We start from the raw sequence: 24,521 nt of genomic DNA, 5'->3' as shown, positions 1-24,521 counted from the left end.
CAGGCTTGATCCCCAGCCGGGGTGCATGCCGGAGGCAACCAATCGACGTGTCTCTCTCTCATTGATGTTTCTTTCTCTGTCTCGCCCCCTCCCTTCCACTCTCTTTACAAATCAATGGAAAAATAGTCTTGGGTGAGGATTCACAACAACAACAACAACAACACAAAAAACTACCTGCCCTGCGGAGAATTTGTCTCTGTGCTGTGCTCTCTCAACCTGTCTAGGGATACTGTGTCCATTCCCTGAACTCACTGAGTGATTACTGAGTGCCTACCATTTAGCAAACTACTTTGAAGCACATTATGGTGCGTATGAAGATGAATGAAAGAATTTTAACAGAGGAAATAAGAACAAATAGTGTGGACTGGCTTCATATTACGGAGAGCTTTGAGTCCCTTGTGGAGGACTTTTAAGATCAGCCAGTAATTAATAGAAAATATGGAAACTAATTTTTTTAAAAGAAAGACTCTGCAATCCAGCAGGATTATTATTGTATGGAGTTCTGTTTAATTGAATAGATAGATAGATACTCATATATTGTGATTTTTTAGTGCCTTGCTATATGCTGCTGTTTCTATGAAGCATACTGAAATTGCCCTAAACCAGCAATTTTCCACCGTTTTCATCTCACAGCACACATAAACTAATTACTGAAATTCTGCAGCACACCAAAAAATATGTTTTTTGCTGACCAGACCAAAAAAGGCATAATTTGTATTAATTCACAGCAGACGGCTAATGTGTTGGCTGTTGTCATATTTTTATTTGACAATCTAAGGGAAAATAGGTCAGTGTCCCTGAATACATAGTCAGGCATTGCATGTTTTAAACATTCTTGTGGCACACCGGCGTGCCTCTTGCGACACACTGGTTGAAGATCACTGCCCTAAACAATTGAGCACCCATCTTTTTTTGGAGGGGAGGGTGGGGGGAGGGAATCAAAGAACGAGATGATGCAGTGCTTCTCAGTCACCTTTTCTTTTGCTTCATAATGCTGTTCATGTGCCTTTAAAAATGCCAACTTCCCACATTTCATTTCCTTATCTGTCTATTTTATTGATTTTTTACAGAGGAAGGGAGAGGAATAGAGAGTTAGAAACATCAATGAGAGATAAACATCGATCAGCTGCCTCCTGCACACTCCCCACTGGGGATGTGCCCACAACCAAGGTACATGCCCTTGACCGGAATCGAACCCGGGACGCTTGAGTCCGCAGGCCGATGCTCTATCCACTGAGCCAAACCAGTTAGGGCATCCTTATCCATCTAAAGCAGATTGGATCTGTTCAATCTCAAATCCTTTTTTATTTTTTTATTTTGAGGGATGTAATAAATAATAAAGTATTGGCTATCAGAAATACATACACACACTGCATACATACACACATTTTCTGCACATATATACACATATACGGACATACCACATGTCAACACATTACACTCCTTTTTTATGGAAGATTTGCGTTTGTTTTATGAGACAGTGTAACTAACTGAAAAAATTAAGCAGGAGTTAAGAGACTAGGTTTCAGCTTTAGAAGGAACAATGGGTTTGGAATTCAGGTAGCGGATTTCTCCTCTCAGACCTGAAAGAACTTTGGCTTGGAAATCAGATTTGTGTCCTGGCTCTGCTCTGTTAGCTTGGTGATATCGGCCATGTGTCTGATTTTTCTTAATGCGTCATTTTATGGAAAACGGGGATAAATAGGAACCCGTCTCATGGGATAAGACTAAGTGGAAGTGCGTTGAGACTTACAATACTCTATACGTTTGTCGTGATGATTATATTGTCATTTCCTTTTCCCAAAGTCCCTCTCCTGATCTGAATAAGCAGATATAATACCTGCTCACAGAGCTGTTTTATTGCTCAATCAAATAATTGGTATGAATATACTTTGCAAAACCCAAAAAGGCTTATTTCCCTCATGTGATTTGAGGTTGTCACTGCTAATTTTGGTTAAAGTTGAAGTCAGCTTGCTCTCACATTTAACCTTTAATCACAGTATTTATTTTTGGGTGTATACCTCATGCATGATTCAAGATAATAATAGGTAAGATTCTTTGAAAGGAATTCTGAGGAGTTTTCTGCTGCGTTAGGTGGAAAATTAGTCTAAAACACTTTCTATTCAGAAAGAAATAGAATTTGGAAGAATTAACTATAAAGCGAATATCTATTAATAAAAAATGTTTTTCCTTTTACTTTTAGAATAAAACTGAGCATTCATTCCCAGGGGAAACAAGTGGCTTAAATGGTAGGAAAAAAAGTCACACAGAGAAATAACTACCCTTTGTAATTTAAGCAAGTGCTTATGGGAGTGTTAGCCTCATGTAAATGTAGAAAAAACATTGGATGTAGATTCAGAACACTTAGAGTCTAGGCCAGTGATGGCGAACCTTTTGAGTTCGGCGTGTCAGCATTTTGAAAAACCCTAACTTAACTCTGGTGCCGTGTCACATATAGAAATTTTTTTGATATTTGCAACCATAGTAAAACAAAGACTTATATTTTTGATATTTATTTTATATATTTAAATGCCATTTAACAAAGAAAAATCAACCAAAAAAATGAGCTCGTGTGTCATAGGTTCGCCGTTACTGGTCTAGGTCTTGCTTCAGACCAGCCATTGTTAGCCAGTGGCTAGCAAGCCATTGATCCAAGTTAAGTCAAGTCTAGCATCTTTTCAGAGCCTCAGGTTTTTTTGTGTGTGCATTTTTTCTCTCTCTTTTAAAAAATATTTTTATTGATTTCAGAGAGGAAGGGAGAGGGAGATAGAAACATCAATGATGAGAGAGAATTGTTGATTGGCTGCCTCCTGCACACCCCACACCGGGGATCAAGCCCACAACCGGGGCATATGCCCTGCCCAAGAATTGAACTGTGACCTTCTGGTTCATATGTCGGTGTTCAACCACTGAGCCACACTGGCTGGGCTGTATTTTTTTTTTTCTTGATCATCTATAAAATGGAGTTGAAGAGATGATCTCTGAGCTCCTGTGTTAACTTAGGGTTACATTATGCATATTTTTGAGAATATTAGAGACTCAAAGTAACAGAGGTCAAAGCAAAATAGATGATTATTTGTTCTTCACAAAAAGTCTATAATTAGGCAGCATGGGGCTGTTTCTGCTCCATCATGGAGTCTTGTCCTCAGGGTCCAGTGGAGAGGTCCAGCAGGTTCCATGGACCTTTTGCATTCCAAGCAGCAGGATGATAGAAGGAAGAAAGGCATGGATGGGTGTTCTACTTTTGCTTACATCACATTGGCCAGAACTTACCACACAGCCACATATAGTTGCATGGGATTCTGGGAAATGTAGTCTGCATTTCACGTGGCCATAAGCCAGGTTCTTACTCTAGAATAGGGGTGTTGGGCCAAATTTAGCCTGCTGCTTATTATTGTAAATCAAATATTATTGAAACAGTCATGCCCATTCGTTTACACAACTCCATGACTACATTAGCACTACAACAGCAGTTGCAACAGGCACTGTCTGGCCCACAGAGTGGAAAATATTTACAATCTGGCCATTTATTAAAAAAAAAAAAATCTTGTCCACTCCTGCTCTAGAAGAAAGAAGGGTAGTCATCAGGGGATAAGTAATAATCTCTGCCACAGTACCCTTCCAGATTCTGATTTTAGGATAACAAACAAATACAAAATCCAAATAGTTTCTTATGATGTGGGAATAATTTTGAAAATGTTAATAAACACTAGCACACGTGTTGCTAAATACTAAACCACAAAGTTCTTTCTTGCTTGAACAGGCTGAAACCTGAATTGTGCCTTTAAGATAGTCTTTCTATTCTGTCTACTTCCCAATCTCAAATGGTTGCTTTTGGTTCTAGCCTGGCTGTCTAAGGCATCAGCTACTCCCTCATTATTCGACATGGGTCTTCATTTTGGTGACAGTAAAGATGTGAAAAGGTGTAAGTATACTTTTGATCCTTGGGAAGTCCCCCTAGTGTAATATCAGGGTGGACCTTGAACTGGTGACCATTGTGCTATGAGAAGAGTTCGTGGCTATTAGTCAAGGCATACATCACATTGACTTCTGCTACACTGTGTTTTTTTTCCCTTTAATAAATTTAAAATATTTATTGCTTTTTCTTATTCTTTTAGCTGTTCAGGATATATTACTGTCTTCTAAAAAGAAGTTTCATTTCAAAACCAGGAATAGATAAGATCTGAACAGTAAGGGAAGGGGCCTATTAGTGTTTTGCTGGGAGATTTAGAGACAGAGCAATTGGTGGAGCTTGTTATCATTACACAAGAGGCCCAGTGCATGGATTCGAGTCCCTTGCACTGAGCCTCTAGTGTAATGATAACAAGCTCCACCAATCCCCTGCTGGCCTGATTGCCCCTAACTGCCCTCCCCTGCTGGCCTGGTCACCCCTAACTGCCTATAATATTATATATAATATTATAATATATATTATATATAATATTAATTATAACATATTATTATTAATATTATATTATATATTATATAATTATTATATAATATTTTATATTTTATATAATATAATATAATATTTATAATATAATATATTATATATTATATTATATAATTATTATATAATATATTGTATAATTATATAATTATTATATTAATATTTATATTATTATTGTATTATTATATATAATATTAATTATAATATTTACAAATATTATTGGTGGGGTCCCTTGGCCTGGCCTGTGGGGATCAGGTTGAAACCAGCTCTCCGACATCCCTCAAGGGGTCCCAGATTGTGAGAGGGCGGTTCTCAGGTGACGCACCCAGGAATTGGGCTCCTTTCTCTCTGGTTCCAGGTGCGTCACCCGAGAACTGCAGCTGCCAAGTCATTGCAGCTTGGCAGCTCCTGCGTTGAATGTCTGACCCCTGGTGGTTAGTGCTCATCATAGCTACTGATTGGCCAGTCGAATGATCGGCAGGTCGCTTAGGTTTTTATATATATAGATTAGGAAGGCACACATGAACCATGGCACATGTTTCTCTTCAAATATTTTCTACCCAATGGGTACCTTATATAAGGTTGCATAACTAACGGGTGTGTGAAGCTTAAATTCTCATCGATAGCAAGCTTGGTGTCCTCCAAAGCTATTCAGACCATTAGATTACTAGAGTACATTTTTGTTCATAACACTTGTTTTGTGGATTTTATTATCTGGCGGAATTATGTATGTCTTTTTTTAAAATTAAATTTTATCGGGGTGACAGTCAACATGAACGTAAAGGTCTCATGCGTGGATTACTAAGTTACAGAATCTGTATATAGCTCTATGTGCCCACCACCCACGGTCACATCTTCTCTGGTCACCTCATATTTAGGACAACTTTCTCCCACGACTCTCCTCTCTCTGGCAACCACCACACTGCTGTTTGTGTTCATAAGTTTCAGTTTTATATTTCTCCTATGAGTGAAATCATATCGTTCTTAGCTTTTTCTGTCTGTACGCATGTCTTCTGAAATAAGACAACATGTCCAGGTAACAAGTGCAGTATGTGGCACGCTGGTTAAGACGTGCATCCCAACTGTCACTGTCTTTCCCTAAGTTCTTAGCTTTTCTGGCTTAAGCTCTTTCCTTCAGAGAGCAAGGAAGGTTAATTAATTTTTAATTTTCTTCTAGTTATAAAATGTTCTGACCTTTAATACTCTTGGCTCTCAATAAGCAAGGGTGGGAAGCATCTGTCCTGAGGGCTTTCTAAGGCCCTTGAAATCATTTGGTCTGGCCCTGCCAAGGCATTAGGGGTGAGTTAAGTAAATGTTTGACCAAATATAACAGGCTAATTTTTGAGTTGATAATTTTGTATGGCTTTCAAATGATGTTATAAATATCCAAATGGCCCTGGCCCCTTCTTTAACGAGTAGATGAAAACAGTGTGTGATTGGGTGTCTTTTATTTCCTGTGCATGCTTCACTACCTTTTCTCCAACTTTTTGCTCAAATGGCCACTTGTCATTGAGACCTAACCCAGCATTCCTCATTTAACAGTGCTATTCCTCTCCCAGCACTCCCGATTTTCCTTGCTGGATTGAAGAATTTTCTCTGGAGTGTTTTTCACCTTCTAACAGTCAGTATAATTTTCCTAGTCATTGTTTTATTTATTGTCTATTTCTCCCCAGTAGATTGTAAACTCAATGTGGGTACGAATTTTTATCATCTCTCTTCACCATGTAGCTCCAGCGTCTAATACAGGGCCCAAAATATAGCAGTTTCTCAATAAATGTCTCCTGCTAAATTAAAATATGTTTTAAAAATTATATATTTTTATAACTTTTTTGGAAGTTATACTTAACAACCCACTTGTAAATAACACAAAGTGAACGTTAGCTCAGCTATACCAATTATCTCAAAGTGGATCAAAGCCCTTAATGTAAGAGCCAAAATTGTAATACTCTTAGAAATAAATGTAGGCATAAATCTTTGTGACCTTTGATTAGACAATACAACTAATACAAAAAAATTGGATTTCATCAAAATTAAAAACTTTAGTACATCAAAGGACACCATCAAAGAAGTAAAAAAGCAGCAACCACAGAATGGGAGAAAATGTTTGCAAAAGATGTTTGTAATAAGAAACTTATATCTAGAATATATAAAGAATTCCTACGACCCAATAATAAAAAGACAAATACGCCAATTAAGAAGTGGGCAAAGGATCTGAATAGACATTTCTCTGAAGAAGATATACAGTGGTCACTTGAAAAGGTGACCATTAGTTATCAAGGAAATGCAAATCGAAACCACAGTGAGATACCACTTCCCACCCTCGTGGATGACTATAATCAGATACTATCTGTGATGGTAAGTGCTGGTAAAGACATGGGGAAGGTGGAACCCTCACACTCTGCTGGTAGGCATGTCAAATGGTGCAGGCGCTTTGGAAAAACAGTTCGGCACTTCCTTAAGCATAGAGTTGCCATATGATCCAAACATTCCATTTCTATCTCGGCATAGAGCTAAGAGAAATGAAAACATGTGTCTCCATAAAAACGTGTGCATGCATGTTCATAGCAATGTTATTCAATGTCATTCAGAAACAACCCAAATGTCCATAAACTGATGAATGGATAAATAAAATGTGGTAATTGGTATCATGGATTATTACTTGGGCATAAACAGAAAGGAACATGGATGAACCTTGAAAACATTGTGTTAAGTGACAAGCCACACTGAGGTATTATATGACTCCATTTATATGAAATGTCTATAATAGGCAAGTCTGTGGAGACTAGCAATAGATTAGTGGTTGTCTAGGACTGAGGGAGGGGGTTGGGAGGAAATGGGTGTGATACCTCTGCATACAGGGTTTTTTCAGGGGTGATGAAAATGTTCTAAAGTGATTATGGTGATGGTTGCATATCTGTGAATATACTAAAAAAATTGAATCGCACACTTATTTAAGTAGCGATTTGTGTGATATGTGACTTACAGCACAATGAAGCTGTCAATAAAAAAAGAAAAAGAAAAAGAAACACATTCTATTAGTGAGTTGACTATTTTATTACGTGGCTGCTCTGGTCCTTGCTATAAATTTGGCAGGATTAACCAGGCTTTTAATGAGCAAAATTTCCACCCGGCCCTTGTGGGGCAACGCCATTCTAACCAGTACAGGTTAGGTGTGTAGAAGTTTGTACCAAAAAATTCCTCCCCCCCTCCCCGCCCCCCTCCCCCGCCGCATAAATAGTTGTAAACATCTGTTTGCTTCTCTCAGGGGGAGGATATCTGTGAGGCTTTTTCGGCTCAGCTATTAGTGGACGCGATGACGCTGTCTCGATGGGAGATGGGAAAGCTCTGTGAGCTGCTGGATTTGGACAACCATGGAAAGGGGAGAAGCTGAAAACTGCTGACAGAAAATGGATCTCGCCCGACGGGCCTCCAAAGAGGGCTTTGCACTTGGCACTGGCCACCGCTGTAGGAAACCAAGGCCTGTAACTCAATACCCAGGTCTGAGTTGGCAGCTTATTTGATCACTGAAAACGCTACTGAGCTCCCATTACTCTCCTAGGGGATTTCCTCTGCAAGGGTCCCTTCCCCTCTCCGTTAGCAGCAACTTGTTCCCAGCTTTTGTGGTTTCACCCTGCTTCCCGGCGCAAACGGAAGCTCTGATTGTTGCATTTCATCATTGCACCTTGCGCCCTCTGTGGTTCTAGCGCTCGGATGCAGAAAACTCTTGTAGGTTTCTAAGCCGTGAAAGGGGGAATATTGATTTGATTTTTGGATTCTTTGCATGACACAGCTCGGCAGCTGCCTCTCGGTAGTATTTCAGCCAGAGCTCGGCAGGAACCTGAAATGAAAAGTGTGGTTGTTCTCTCCGGTGAATGCACCTTTTTATTGCCTTTCCTTCGGCGATGCCTTGACTCTTCGAGGCTGGGGTTCTCAGATTTCTCTCCCACCGCACCGTGCCTCCCTGTGCTGGCAGAGTTGAAGAAAGTGTTATTCTGGGTGAATGAGACCATTTGCCCAAGTAGGAATTAAATACGAGTTTCAGATGGCTATCGCCAGGCTGAAGGAGGGTGGCTAAGGTTTGCAGAAGTGTGTAACTCCTGTGAAAGCCTCGATTGGGGATCTCTGCAAGGCTGTGCTAGCAGTTCCGCAGCGTTCTCTCTGTTCTCTCTCGTTAGTGCTGGTGGTCCCATCTGAGCCACCCTGTGGCTGTCAGGGGCACTTCACAGCGGAGGTGTGGCTGGGGGTCTTCTGGCACCCCTACTCTGAAACTAGAGAGGGGCACAGCCCGGTGTGAGACTAGCTACCGGACCAGCTCATCGCCTCCAGAGAATTCCTAAAGGAACCCCCAGAAAATTCTCCTGAGGGGCCCATAGGCTCCTCTTCGGGTCCTGGGAGCTTTGATGATGGATATGCTGCCTCTTCTAATCCGGTCAATGTTCTGCACGTTGCTATTCCTCCTTTGCAATTTGACTTAGTGTTGTGCTGTGTGATAATATGGACTTAAGAAATAGTGTTCTCGGTCTTAAAACAGCCAGTGAATTATTGAAAAGTTACCATAAATGACTTCTAATGCTACACCTCACTTGTTTGTGAAGGCATTTCTGAGATATGGGAAAGAGAAAAGACATGTTGTACTTTTGGAATACTTTGTGGGTCTATGCATTGTTAGTGAGAGTGTATACTTACCATGCTGCCTATTCCCAGACCACTACATTTTTCTAGCTTCAAGGTTTGAATTTTTAAAATAGTCTCTTCTTTTATTCCCCGCTGGCAGTGATTGGTATTCATTTCCTACAAGAAAATGTTTTCAAGGGAAAGTGGGAGCTTAACGGGATAAAATAATTTACCCTGGTGATAGGAAAATGTTGATTTTGTATCATCAGATTAGAAGCATAGTCTTCAGAAAAGTGAAACAAACAGGACTTCGTTGCCCTGCTCTGCCCCTCATTCAGAGTTTCCTCAACTGGGATGTGGAAAGAATGCTATGCTCTTCCCAATCTAAGACATCATTCATGGTGAGATGCACCATGATTTTGAATTATGATGAGAGGAAAAAATGCTTTTAATTAGATTATGACACAGAGCAGAGACCCTGTTGATTGTAGGACACATTCTGATTTCAGAGCAACTCAAAGTCCTTACAAGTTTGAGAATTAAATGAGGTACTATATGCAGAGTAGTTATCACACCATCTGGCATATACTCAACATCTGTGTGGGGGTGTGTGTAGAGAAAGAGAAACAGAGGGAAAGAGGGAGGGAGGGAGGGAGGGAGAGAATATGAGTGAATGTTCTCTCCCCTTCCTTGTGCCTAGCCACCTTCCCCAAAGGAGGCAGCAGAACCTGAAAGTCATAGCGGCTTACAATGATATTTCTTAGTGATTCAGAGTCTTATGTCGGCAAGTCATCTATTTTCAGCTTCACTAAGAAACCTCTGGATTGGAATACGGAGCGAGGGTCAGTGCATTTAGGAGAAGATCACGAGGACAGCTAAGATGCTGAGAATCTGTGTCTGTGAACTTAATTCACCACAGGACACCCCACACCATTGTGATTTCACGACAGAATGGAGGTGTCGGGGGTCTCCAGACATCACACATGTTGCCACCTTTAGCAGGTTGGCTGTTAAGCTTTTGCTAATAATGTTCAATTCAGAACTTTGATAACGATGAGATTTTCCAGGCATCATTCTAGCTATTTAGTGCCTGCCAGTTTTAAACGATTTTAGCAAGTTTTCACCCCAAATTAGATCTTCGATTTCCTGTTTGTAAAATGAGATATAGCCCAGTTCAAGGAATACGTGAAGACTGAAATGAATAAGTCATTTGAAGATTTTATGCAGGAAATTGTAAGTAACAAAATAAGTCATTCAGCCCTACATTTACCACGTCCTGGCAAGTGCCAAAAAGCTGTGAAGAATAAAGATAACGTCCCTACTGTGCACGGGAACATTATGGTCTAGCAGGAAAGACAGAGAAGTAAACAAGATGCAGACCCCATGGCAAGGCTGGCTCTGGGACCCATGAGCGCACTGTTGTTTCGTTAATAACAGCAAAAGCTGCAGCACAGTTGAAGTTCCCTGGACTTAAAACAGCCTTTCATATTTTTGGTTTTGTTTTTCCCCTTGTTTTCCTCACTTTTCTCCATAAAACATTCTTTTTTTTTTTAAATATATTTCATCGATTTTTCACAGAGAGGAAGGGAGAGAGATAGAGAGTCAGAAACATCTATGAGAGAGAAACATCGATCAGCACATCCCCCTACTGGGGACGCACCCACAACCCAGGCACATGCCCCTGACCGGAATCGAACCCGGGACCCCTCAGTCCGCAGGCCAACGCTCCATCCACTGAGCCAAACCGGTTTTGGCATAAAACATTCTTAATAATGAGTGAATCACCCAAATTTCCCCATCTCTCCTTCAGTCAAAGATTTTTCTTTGCTCCAAATGATGCATTAAGCTTGGGTATATTTTATGTGTTCATTGAAGTACGTAATGTCTGTCTATTGACAAAAATTGGAGTGAAGAGGAAAAAGTCCTCCATTAACTTTAATATTCGGTAATTCACTGAATATCATTTTTCGTAAAGACCTTTGGGCTCCATGCAGCTACACTTTACTATAAGGGCAAGCAATAGTGTGACTCTGGGGTAAAAAGTTCACTGATTGTTATAATACTGCATGATATAAGAGAAAGAATGAAAGTGGGACAATTGACAGGTCAATTGGCTTTGATAAATAAGAGGAGAAAATATTTCCAACTGGAAAGCAGACTTTTTATGAATTAATGCAGCAACGAGTTCTTTAGATTCAGATGTGTACACACAGTAGCTAAATAGCTAACAGAGGTTTGCATATTAAAGAACATAGAAGCCTATGTTAGACCATTAGTTGTAGCTTCATTCAGTTCTATAGATTAAATAGTGTATAGAAATTTGCCTAATTATAATTACGCTCTAGTTCTTTGTGCAAATGTTAAACTCAGTATTGGGCAGAGACTACTGAGGTTCATGTTTGTTATGATGATTGCTGACATTTACTGGGTGTGTCCTATGGGTCAGACACTGTTTTAAGCGCTTCGTATGTCTTTCCTTGTCTAATCCTAATAACCCCATGAGGAAGACACTATTCTTACTCATATTTTACAGATGAGAAAATCCAAGGCCGGGGATGTTCAGAAACATGCAGCTTGGAGGTGGCAGAGCTGAGTTTCAAACTCAGGGAATCTGTCTACACCACCTACGCTCTGAGCTGGATTTGTCTCTTAGACAAATCCTGCGGTTGCATTAGCTTCTTTCCTCGACCACCTGTATTTTAGGTGGGTCCCAGGCCTAGTCCAGGTGTTCCCATCGTTCTAAGCTTGGTTCCCATCCTCTCTCCCTCATACTGTAGTGGAGGTGTGCCTGGGTATCTGCTGATGAGGTGTCCTGATCATCCTCCTATAGGCGCCCCTCCCATGTGTAGGCCATAGAGGGCGTGAAGAGCAGAAAGTCGGGGACTGCAGAACCTGGAAGGGAGGTGGATCAGATGCAGAAGCTCAGAGGAGTGAAGGCAGTAGAGGGTGGGTTGGCTGGCTGGGGCCTGGGAGCAGAGGGAAGGGAAGGAGAGCACCGGTTAGTGAGGTGAATTTGAGTGAGATAGCTTCTGCCTGGAGAGCCCATCCCACAAATTATTTCCCTCTCTTCACGAGGGGGTGGAGGACTTGGGGTGGGGCTAGTTAGTGGGGTGGTAGGTGGGGGAAGTGGCTCCCAGCCCCTCCATGATCTCCATAAGCCAGCCCCACATTATCAGAGCTGCTTCCCCTGAGTCAGGGGCCCTGAAAAGGCTCTACTATCTTACCCTACCCCCTTGCTCCCCAGCCCCAAATCTTCCCCATTCATCCCGTAGGCCATGAACTCCAACAGGAAGCATCTGAGTCTCTCAAGCAGCAGACCTGAGCCATGTAGGGATTAGCGTGAGTGAGTCGTTAGAACCCTTCTGTTTTGACGGTGTGGCGACATTTAGATGACAGGAGGCATGAGGAGAAGACTTTAATGGGTGTTTAGTCTGTTTGATGTAACCTCATATTTACTGATGACGAATGTCCTATTTTTAAGAGCTGAGTGCTAATTAGGATGCATCGTGGAATTAATGATACTGCTTTTAGGTTCTGACTCAGCTATGGGCGTGGAGGTTTGCTTTGTTGTTGTCCTGGGGGTCTGGCACAGTGCCCGTCACTCATAAACTGTTCCATTGACATCGGAACTGGTTCAATGTACCATTTTCATTCTAAATGCAAAGCTCTGCCCACTTCATCATGCTGACAGCATGTGCACCTTTCCTTGAGGAGGAGGAGACTTTAGTAACCTGCTCCTCTAAGCTCAGGCAGAACTCAGGTCAGTTTTGGGGGTTGGGGGGTGGGGTGGGGGTGCCCCGGACCCGCTGCTTCAAGGAGGCTGCTGCGGTGATGTGGACAGAGCTGGGAATCAGAGACCCCAGTTTTTATTCAGAGCCCCGCTCCCCTGTGTGCACTATTAGTCCAGTCACCTCTCCGAGCTTTGGTTGTCCTCATCTGTGCAAAGCCATGATTGATGTGATGAAATCGGGACTGCGGTGAGGATTACAAGATGCACACTGGTTGCCAGGCAGAGCTCAGACTAAGATGCAGCTAACCATCCGTGTCTGCTCCTTCCCGTCGGGGGTTGGACGCTCAGAGGCAAGCCTGCCCACGCGCACCCGCACTGGCGCAGCCGCAGGCTTCTGGAGTCTGGTGTCATCTGGACATGCAGGGCTCCCCACGTGCCAAGCCTCCAGCACTTTGCTATTTCATGCTCTCTTCACTCCTGCGATGGTTATCTCAGGATCCCGTCCCTCTAGGAGTTACTTTTATTTTTAATTATACAGAAAACACACACACACAATGAAAAACCAAAGCTATACAAAACCAAATCGACAGCATGTTATCAATTCTTAAAGGAAAAAGACATAGAATAAACAATCTAGAAGGAAATGCCTAAGCAGTGGATTTTTGTTCCTTCATCCTTTCCTATGTTTTTCAAATGGTTGGCCGCAACATATATTACACTGTCTCCAAAATAATGGAAAAATAATGAAACAGCAAAACTACTGCCCACTTAGAGACTTCTCGCCTTCTTTCCTCCCCTATCCCCTTCCTCCATCTTATTCCCAGCACAGAGGCAGGGATCTCTCTCCATCCAGGGCTAATCTGATCACCTGTGCTTGTAACCCCACATTCTCCTCACCTCTCAGAGATCTTGGGGGATGGTCCAGGGGTTGTGGCGGACCCCACACTCCTGCGAACAGGGTGCTCCCAGCATTGGGGAGCATGCAGCCTGTGGGGTCTGCAGCCTGCTCTGCCCTGGAGCTTGAGGCCAGCGCCTCACAGATGCTGCCCGCCGGCTCCAAACTGCTCTCGTGGGGTCAGTTCACAGAGAAACATGAATGGACAACCACAGAAAGTGGTATTGGAACAGTGGGAATCAGCAATTTTGCACAGGAGGCTTCGGGAGGTGTTGTTTACTGTCATCTGCCTGAAATTGGGACAAAATTGAACAAACCAGACGAGTTTGGTGCTTTGGAAAGTGTGAAAGCTGCTGGTGAACTCTATTCTCCTCTGTCAGGAGAAGTAACTGAAATTAGTGCAGCTCTTGCAGAAAATCCAGGACTTGTCAACAGGTCGTGTGGTGAAGACGGTTGGCTGATCAAGATGACACGGAGTAACCCTTCAGAGTAGATGAGCCAATGAGAGAAGAAGTCTGTGAGAAATACATAAACTCTACTGAGGAGTGAACATGGAGCCGCCTAAGTAAAGTATGTGAAACAGCTTGATCTGGCATAGTCGTCTTAAATTAGTGCTGGATGGAAGACTTAAAATAGCAACTTTTAGTAATACCAGTGGGAAAAGAAACTACAGCTATGCTGTTGGAAGAAAATACCCCTTAGCTTTTTAATGATTGCAAATAAACACAATATGCATTTTTCCCACAATACCCTATGATTTTTAGGCAAGACTACTACAGTTCTAAACTTCAGAATTTCTGAAATCACCCATGGTACAATCTAGTTATAAAAATTATGTATTTCAAGGATAACATTACTATCTTAACATATTAAGATATTATATACCTTAAGCCTTATATAATACTAGAGGCCCGGTACATGAAATTCGTGCTGGAGGTGGGGTGGGGGAGGTGTCCCTCAGCCTGGTCTGCACCCTCTTTAATCCGGGCCCCCTTGGGGGATGTTTGACTGCTGGTTTAGGCCCGATCCCACAGGGACGGACCTAAACCGGCAGTTGGAGATACCTCTCACAATCTGGGACTGCTCCTAACTGCTCACCTGCCTGCCGATCTCATCGCCCCTAACTCCCCTCTCCTGCTGGTCTGGTCACCCCTAACTGCCTGTGCCTTGGCCCCTGCCACTGTGGCTTTGTGAGGAACAACGTCCGGATGGATGTCCGGAAGATGTCTGGTCTAATTAGCATATTACCCTTTTATTAGTATAGATTGTAACTTGCTTACATCAGTCTCTGGATTTGGGTCAAAATACTTCATGATCTTTCCACTGGAACTAACTGTCTGTGGAGAAAAGTGTTGTTAGCTGTTATAGTTGCTAGATGATGAACAATACTATCTTAATTTTGCAATACACTGAGAGTTTGCTGGTGCTCTTTTTATACAGTGAAGTAGGGCCTTGCAGGAAAACAAGAAAGTTTAATAACAAAACATTCAAGTTCTTCATTAAAAAGGGGGCGGATCTTGCATTGTTCCAAAGTAACCTTTTTGCTCCACATTCTCCTTCCCACCCCTTTTTGCCCTATTTTTGTCAGTACTCTACGTTAAATATGCTTTAGCCCTCTCCAGGTCTTAGCATCAGACACGACTCTGATGGTCCCGACTCTACCTATGGACCCATAGCCCTCTTTTTTTCTTTCAGCCGAAGTTCTGGAAGGCAGTGCCGATGCCAGTCTCCAAGTCCTCATGGCTGACTGCTCAACCCCTTGCAGTCTGGCTTCTGCCTTCAGGATGCCCTGGAAGTTCTTCTTGTCAAGATCTCCAGTGGCGTAGTTGTCTCCTTCAGTCTCCATCCTCCCGGGCTTCTCCGAGGCCTTTGGCACTCTTCATTTTCTCATGAAACTCCCTTTCCGTGGTTTCTATGGCGTAGCTGTAATGGTAGTAACTACAGTTTATATTGTGTGCAAGGTACAGTGCGCTGTGGCCTCACAGGGTGCCAGCAGTCCTCATTTTAGTGTGAAAAGGAGATCTCCATGATCAGGTGAGGAAGTCTGTGCTTATATGTGATCACATGGCTACGAAAGGTGGAGTGAGGATTTGAATTCCAGTCTTTCTGAATCCAAAGCCCAAGCTTCCCCCTTTTAGGACATTTATCTTTCCTAGATTTCCTCTCCCCCACCATGGCTGCTCATTTTCAGTGTCCTCTGTGGGCTCATTGTTTATGATCCCCATTAATACTGGTGCTCTCTGGGACGCTGGCTTTGGCCCTTCAGTTTTTGTTTAGTCTTGTTGGGACATCCTGCCTGTGCCATGAGGTCTGCCACACGTCGTAAGTGCCCCAGCCCAGGTCTTCTGAGCTAAGACCCACGTGCAACGGTGGGAGGCATTTCTAGCTGCTCGTTGCACAGGCTGTGCGGTGCTTTCCCTGTCCCTGTCCTCCCTGTGCCATCTGTGTAGAGCCTGACCATGGCTCTCCGTACCCTCCTGACCACTCCTCTGTCTCCAGTTTTGACTCCATCTAAGCCGTCTTCCATCTCAGGGCCAGAAATGATCTTTGTAACACACACCTCCATCCTGCCAGACTCCAGCTCAGAGTTCTTCAGGGTGTCTCATTGCCCAGAGATCCAACCTGACCTCCCGTTCATGATCTCTTGTGGTCTCGCTCTGCCTTACCTCTCCTCCCCGTGGCCCACCACTTCCCGGCAGCTTGCATTCACTCTACACTCCCAGCTTGTGTGGGCTGCGCTCAACCCCCAGTTCTCTCTCATGCCTCTGCACATGTTCATTTGTGTAGGAAGGTCTCTCTGTGCTGGTGTATTGGACAGATTTTGTCTCATCTTTCAAATTTCAAAGATTCTATCTCATCAGCCAAATGTCGGCTCAAATACTGCCACTTCTGTCAAGCCCTCCCTGATTTCTCCCAGGGGAAACTCGGACGCTTCCTTTCCTGTGTTCTCCCTGCCCTTTACATAATTCCTTTAATGTGTTCTGAATTTTTTTGTTTGGTCCTCTTTTAGATTGTAAGGTTCTTGGTGCAGGCACTGTGACTATTTAAAAATACTTTTACTGCGAAATATAATGCATTGAGAAGTGCATTAAACAAAGTTTAGAGATAATGAATAATTATGAAGTGATCACATGTGTACGTATTACCCAAGTCAGGGAATGGAGTATTTTCAGTGCCCCAGGAGACCCCTGTGCCCTCTCTGGATCCTGCCCATCCCCCCGACTATCTTGGCTTTTATGGTAATTACTTCTTGGGTTTTCTTCATCGTTGTACTACCAATACATGCATTTCTAAACAGTATCATTTCATTGTACCTATTCCTGCACTTTATACAAATTTGCAATCACACATACATTCTGTTGTGTTTTTGCTTCTTTCATTCAACATGGTGTTTGCACCATTCACCCACATGGTTATGCGCAGGTAGGTTTCTGACGTTTACGGCTGGGGCGTGGCATTCCATTGTATGCATTTACTGCATGTTGTGTATCTGTCGATGGACATTTGGTTTATTTCCAGTTTTTGGCTAGTACATTTCTTCAGATCTCGTGTACCCTTCTTTTGGTTTGTTCAGGGTATAGATCTAGGAATGGAATTGCTTGTCAAAGGGTGTGCATATCCTCAACTCGACCAGATGAAGGCCAAGCTGTTTCTCTAAGTTGGTGTCAGAGTTTACATCCCACCAGAGCGTGCCCATTGCTCCGTGTCTTTGCCAGCTTGTGGGAGTCAGCCTTTGAAATTGTTACCAGTGTGATTTGGGGCGGGGGTGCAGTACCTCCGGTGACTTAAACTTGTATTTCCCTCTTACTAATGAGGCTGAGTACCTGCGTGTGTTTATTGAGAACCTGGATTTCCTCTTTAGTGAAGAAATTTTCTTACTTTTCTTATGGATTGCATGTTTTTATTTTATTGCTTTATAAAAGTTTTTTAATATTCTGAAAAGGAATCTTTTGTTGGTTTGCATGTATTGAAAATAAATTATACTATAAAATCACACACTTAGATTTATTAATTATACTATTTTTAAAGTAATTTTTCTTTTACAATCATAACAGTTGACATACAATATTATATTCTTGTCAGGTGTACAACATAGTGATTAGACCTTTATATAACTTATGAAGTGATCACCCCAAAAATCTAGTGCCCACCTGATATAGTTATTATAATATTATTGACTATATTCTCTATGCTGTATCCCCGTTGACTGTTACTATAACTGCCAATTTTGATTACAGTATGTTTGTTCTTTACCTTAGTACTAATAAGTAAATAGAAACAGTATTTAGCAAACAAATAGATCGGAAGGGTTAGAGGGGGTGGAGGTGGAGAAGGGTATTGGCGGGGGTAAATGGTGATAAAAAAAGAGACAAAAAGAAAACAATAGCATTAATTACTTCAAATTAATCTTGTCCTTCCCTTCTCTCCAGGTGTTATTATTGTCCCTAGCGCTGGGGTTGGCATTGTCCTGGGAGGCTACATTATAAAAAAATTGAAACTTGGTGCAAGAGAATCTGCAAAACTAGCAATGATCTGCAGCGGAGTGTCTTTACTGTGCTTTTCAACTCTGTTCATTGTGGGATGTGAAAGTATTAACCTAGGAGGCATAAACATCCCTTACACAACAGGGTAAGTATCTTGGAAGAGCCATTTTATGACATCATGATGGTGATGGTTATGGTCCCTGGCTCCCTCTGATACAAGACTGAAAACATTTTATTCTGAGTTGTTCACATCGAGAATAGAAGCTTAGTTTAAAAATTTCTTTCAAGTTCTTTAGAGAAGGGCTTTCTGGTGAATGTTGGGGTTCTCAATTAGGGATGGAGGTGGGTGAATAGAGGAAAACGGAAGCACCCAGTGATAGCCTTTTTCTCCCTCTGATCTCCAACGAGCCCCATTGTTTTCAGCTACACGCTCCCGTTGCCCCCTGTCCCATCAACTGACTTTGAGCTTGGAGCCTCGGGGAGGTTCAAGGGGCAGGCTGGCTCCTCTCCAAGGAGGCATCTGCTTATTTCACGCCTGTCCACGTGCGCTTTCCATGAAGTTTGCTGTCGCTCTTCCCATTTCCCTTTGCTAGTTTATTCCTTTTAATCTTACTTTTATTGCATCCGCAGAAGGAATGGAAAGCAGACTGGCTAAATGTCTTACTTGCTTTTACGCTGCAAGTCACCTCAAGCCTTTTTAAAGCCCTTGCTTAACACCGCATCTCTCCTGCCAATCCTGAATCAACCGAATCCCGACTCCCAGCGCCACTGCAAAAATTATATAATAGTTCTGATTGGCTCCATTATAAATGCATGAGTCCCGATCTTAGCAGGCCCTCATCTTTGCTGAGCAATCCATTTCCTTGGCTCTAGTCAGCTTCCTTGCCTCTGCCCCATGATGGTTTTCCATTAAAATTTTTTTTCAATTGTTTTTATCTTACCCTAATCTTGTTTTTCTGATGGGACAACCCAGGATTCTGTGTTTTTGAGTAAACAGAAATCCTAAGAATAAACCCCTTGAATTTCTCGCTCCTCTCCCTTCAAACTTCTTTGTCAAAATTTGTATTATTTTTAAAGGCAAGTGCTAGTGCCATCATTTTTTAACTGTGTGACCTTGTAGGAATTTACCTAATATTGTTGAGTGTTGGTTTCCTCATGTATAAAATTGGTGATAATATGAATCATACCTGGTTATAGGCATGATAAAAGTAAAACACATATGGTTGAAAATTAAAATACTGTACCTCAGAGGGTAGAAAATAAAAAAGTCCATTTCTCTTTCTCCCACCCTCAATTTCTAGTTTGCATCATTCAAATATTTTAAACAAATGTTTGCAGCTTTGATTTTGAGGATTATATAAAGGAAAGGTTCTGCTATCTCCCAGCACAGTGTCTAGCACTGAGAGTGCACTAGAAAAGCTAGTTTTGTCTCTACTCCCATCCCTTCTGGATGATGCAAAGCCACTGCTCTTTGAAGGCTGACTGTCTAGCATCAATCTCTGCTAAGGGATGTTACCCATAATGATGCTGAAACTAGTAAAAACTTGATGTAAACAAACATCTGAATTACCTAAATCCACGGGTTCTGGTACCCGTCTCCTTTAATTGTAATCAACAGAGAAAAACTTGGTTAGCAGGGTTCTTCAGGTCTTGGGGTGGCATTAAGCAACACAGTATGAGTTTGTGAGAGAGTGATTTGAGATCTGTACATACCCAGCTGTGATGGCCTTATGGCAAAGGTTTTTACTCACATTAAACCACAACCGGTTTCATTATTGTATACAACATTAAATAAACATTGATCCTTAAGTGATTAATTTAATAAGGTTGGGTAGCAAGCTTGGTCTGGTTTCCTGTTTGGTTATCTCCCCATGGCTGTCTTCCTTGAACCTCAGCGATTGTGGGGCATGTCATTGTACCTGTCATAGTTTCCTATTCTTTAAAAAAGCTGTACTGGCTAATTTCAGAGACCTGTGCCCTCTCTCTAGTTCTTTAATGCTTTGAATTTTTATAGTAAGACAGCACGTGTGACTCTCAAGCTTACAGCTTGAACCATGCAGTTAGTTATAAGGCATTTATTAGTGAGGCCTGATTCCTCGCTTGGAATTGATACTCACATTGACTCTGAGTGAACATGAGCCTTTTGTTTGGAAGGCTGACTTGTCAGAAGTGCGTTCACTTATTGGGAAAGTGATGTGCAGTCCCTTTGCACAGGGTAAGTGCAGCATGCTGCAGCCCTGGTGCATTTTACGACCCCGTGATGGCTTCACTTCAGGCTAAGGAGAGGTTGCTTAATGTTACTCAGGGTTAACCACTTGCACCATAATTATAATGCAGTCTGTTTTCTGGAGAGTGAAAGATGATCAAACAAGAAATTGTGATTATTAAAAGTGATTTTTTTTTTAATCACAACATAAAGTGGATTAACTGTGTTGACATCTTTGCCTTTTTGTGACTTTTTCAGGAATGCCCACTTCTCTTCATTGCTGTTTTAATTTGTCTTCCTTTTTGATTTTCTTAAGGCTTTTCATATCATGTCATTTATTTGTATCTGACAGCATGATCTCGTGAGAAAATCAAGCACATGCAAGGGTGACACAGGACTGTGCCTCTGGTTGTCTTCCCGTCGCCAGTGTGTTTTGAACACCTGTTGATCGTATCTTCACATTTCTTTCTTCTGAGTGGGCCTGCCCGCAAAGGAGAGGTGTTTGGAGTCTGTGGCTGTCCTAAATGAATACAATGTACGCTGCTAAGAAGCAATTCCTTGTAACATCTAAATGGCAATAATAATAATAATCACACTGCATGGCTTTGAAGCCTGTCATTTTTAGTGACTAAGTGTGCTGGCATATACAAGCTGTTTTATTTGGTCACGCTTGCGATTAAGTTATTGAGGAACCAGTGAAGACAATAGTAATGCAGAATAGAATACTTTGCACGTGATACCAGTTGACATAGGACTACTTGGCTTAATAGGGTGTCACTTGGCTTCTCTGCACCTCTGTTTTATCACCTGTAGCATGTGGTAGTAGGTCTCGAACAGGGTTTCCCAGCCTTAGCACTGTTGAGATTTGGGCCAGTTAATTCTTCATTGTGGGGGAGGGGCTGCTCTATATATTGTGGAATATTTAGTAGCATCCCGGCCTCTACCCACTAGATGCCAATAGCATCCCCTTAATTGTGACAAACAAAAATGTCCCTCCCCTCCCACCCCCAGGGAGGGGGAGAAAATTTGTCCCTGTGGAGGTCTAAAAAAAATCACACTTTTAAAATCACATTTTAAATGTAGATTTTAAAATTGTATGATCCTAAGAGTTTGTGAGCATAATAATTATCAAAGTTGTGTGGTAAAATTCCTTCAGTGAAGTGACGTTAATGAAGAACAGGGTTTATTTGACTTTTGCCTTTTTGAAGGCTTTCTTGATAAGGTTTAAACATTGCTATGGATTTGTCCCATTAAAATGTTAAGGCTCGGTTATCAAAGTATGAAAGAGGCCACAGGAGAAAAGCCTTGGAATAAAAAAAATCTTCATGTTGAGAGATTAATACATATGGGTGGGTTGGGCTATGCTACTGGCTGAGTCATTAAAGATAATGACTATAGCGTAGAGCACATTCCAAAATGTCTGTTGAGTAGGTGGGTGAGGGGTAGAGGGACAGATGAATGAAGATCCGCATGTGGCTTTGGAGAGAGTATGCCATCCATGACACCTACAAGTGGTGGCCACAAAAGCAGAGGAGAGAGGCCACTGTGTGTGAACCTTACAGACCCTTTCATTCTTCTGGGTCTCCCGTGGGACCTGCTGCTTCTGCTCTTCCACAGCCATTTCCTTACACTTCTCTCCACGGCCCCGTATCCTTACTTGCCTTATTCTCCCTTTTGCATTGGTTGCCTGAATTGATCTTATTAGAGCTCTATGTATTGAATTATATGGTATTTGACTCAGACATCATGGTCTCCTGAGAAAACAAAACCTACCACACTTGACTGAGTCTACATCTGGGCATTCCTGAGGAAGGGCCTGTTTCATCCTTCTTCTCAGACCGTTTGAATCAAACCAGTGATGTGATTCCTGACCTTTGAAGAAAAATCACTTCCTTTTGATTTTCTAGAGTCCCATGGCTTTCTTTGATAATTTATTCTAGAACAATGAAGGTTTTTGGCTGAAGGAACCTGTGTTGACAACTGTGATTGATGGATTCCATGTTCATGCAATCGTAATGATGTTATTGATTTGGCCCCAAGAAGTAATTCCTCCATTTTACAGTGGAAGGAATTGAGGCCCGGATTTGTTGACAGAGAATGAAGCGCCTAAGGTTGGAACTGCTGAGCCCAGATGTTGAGAACAGGTGCATAGCACCAAGGTGGAGGGTAGAATTGAGGCAGGATGGATAATTTGATACAAAAGTATTGAATCTGTGTTACCAGAAAATGGTAACATTTTCCTTTATGTTTTGTTTTAAAGTTATAAAAATAACGGTCAAGAGTGGCTACTTCACAGTACCACAGCTTTGATTTAATGGGACTATTTTCTCTGAAATGGACAAGTGACTTGATCTCAAGCACTTTCCTGTCAGTTTTATGTTAGTAAATGTTGCTCACAATCTGCTTCTTTTCTCTCTTAGACCCTCTCTCACCATGCCTCATAGGAACCTGACTGGAAGCTGCAACGTTAACTGTGGTTGTAAGACACATGAGTATGAGCCCGTCTGTGGATCAGATGGAATCACGTACTTTAACCCCTGTCTGGCTGGCTGTGTTAGTAGTGGTAATCTTAGCACTGGGGTGAGTGTATGTCACAACTTCCTGTACTGTGGTTAATCCTACATCCTGTGATAAGGATGTGTGAGACGTCAGAGGCAAACACATGACTTCAGTCTCCCCTTTTCAAGAAAGTTCAAATAACCCCCAAAATACCTCTGACACCAATCCAGAGGAAAGAAAATTGTGCAGTACATTATTTTTTCCCAGGGATGATTGGCACGTCTGGGGGTAGCCCTTCTGCTTCCACATCAGCTCTCTTCTACTTTGCATTTGGTGCCAACTCAGTGAAACTTGATAAGGCTGAGTGCTGGGCCTCTCATGTGGTCCTCGTGGTGGATTTGAAGGTCAAGATGACCACACTGGTACTGACGGAAGAGAATAGGAGTGTACCTCCCCTGCTGAGAGCCAGTGAAGATGAGCAGTGGCATTTTTCATAGATTATTGGTTCTGACACGCCCCCCCCCCCGCCCCCCTCCTGCTCTCAGAGTAAAGATATTTCTGTCAGTTCAAGAATAGGCTATTTTGAGAATTCTCTTCCCTGTGAATTATAAATAGGCTGCAATGCTGTGGGGAAAGGTTTTCATATTCTACTCAGCTCCTTATCGAGCCTGGTTTCATTCTGCGCATAAAAACAGTTTGTAGGAGGCTGGTGATCAGGGCTTCTCCCATTGACTGCGCATTTCTGGAATGTCATATTTGCCTTCTGAGTTTTAAACTAGAGCAATCAATGGAGAATTCCTATTGCTGGCTCCCCATTACATGATTGGTGAGCGCCCGCGTGTCCCCAGGTTAAAAGAGACAAGGAGGTCTGTTCTTTTGGTGGCTAAGTCCTTCCCTGGGAGTGAGCCAGTCTCCTGGTGCACAGCCCTCATTCTTCCAGAGAGGCCAGCAGGCCTCGAGCGCAGACGGCCACAGAGCGTCCCATCTTCACATCCGTTCCGACTGCCTCTCTGTGACTGAGAGGTCACCGTGGCAGGGAATTTGGCTCAGCTCCATTCAGTAAAAGCAGCATAATAGGCAAGGAGCTTAATTGGCTGTTTCATCGAAACACCTTTCTTAGTCCCTTGACTGAATGAAACAGCCAGTGCTCTCAATGTGCACAATCATTGGAACGGAAGTCCTTATGCGTGACCCGTTTTTACATAACAGATATCTACTTCAGGTCCTACTCTGAGGTCAGGGTTATGCTGGGTTGAATGCTGGGCCTCTCATCTGTTCTCTGGTGGGCACAGTGTCGACAATAAAGTTAAAAGCAAACAAGCAAATAAAACAAACAAGGCTCGGTTCCCGATTTTGAGGGTGTCTCATATTGGAGAGCCCAGGAGTTAAAGAGCAATGGACGCTGCATTTAATTAGGACAAAAAAAAAATGGGTGTGCACGAAAGAGGAAAGCCCTAGAGTTGAGTGTAGAAAGCTGCTTAGGAAAGTTGAGGTTTAAACAATTTTGACCAGTGGATTTTCGTTTCGTTGGATGCACACTTTGCACCCCTATTGTTAGCAATGAGGAAGACCTTTCCAAGTAAACATTTTGCATATTTAACCCTTTGAGCGCCAACCAATATCCTAGGAACTACACTAAAATT

At 42.3% G+C, this 24,521-nt stretch overlaps 1 protein-coding gene across 1 annotated transcript in view; it reads left to right on the top strand.

Moving 5' to 3' along the window:
- Window positions 1-24,521, top strand: part of SLCO5A1 (solute carrier organic anion transporter family member 5A1) — a 99,552-nt gene that overhangs the window by 67,940 nt on the left and 7,091 nt on the right. Inside the window, exons 6-7 of the mRNA XM_081111594.1 lie at window positions 18,120-18,318; window positions 22,800-22,959. Coding sequence (XP_080967720.1) covers window positions 18,120-18,318; window positions 22,800-22,959 — 359 coding nt within the window. The remainder of the gene's footprint in view (window positions 1-18,119; window positions 18,319-22,799; window positions 22,960-24,521) is intronic.

This window comes from Myotis nattereri (assembly GCF_964212035.1).
Source record: "Myotis nattereri genome assembly, chromosome: 17".
Taxonomy (NCBI): Eukaryota; Metazoa; Chordata; class Mammalia; order Chiroptera; family Vespertilionidae; genus Myotis; species Myotis nattereri.
Note: the sequence above shows the minus strand (reverse complement) of the source record. Positions and strands in the feature narration are given on the sequence as shown.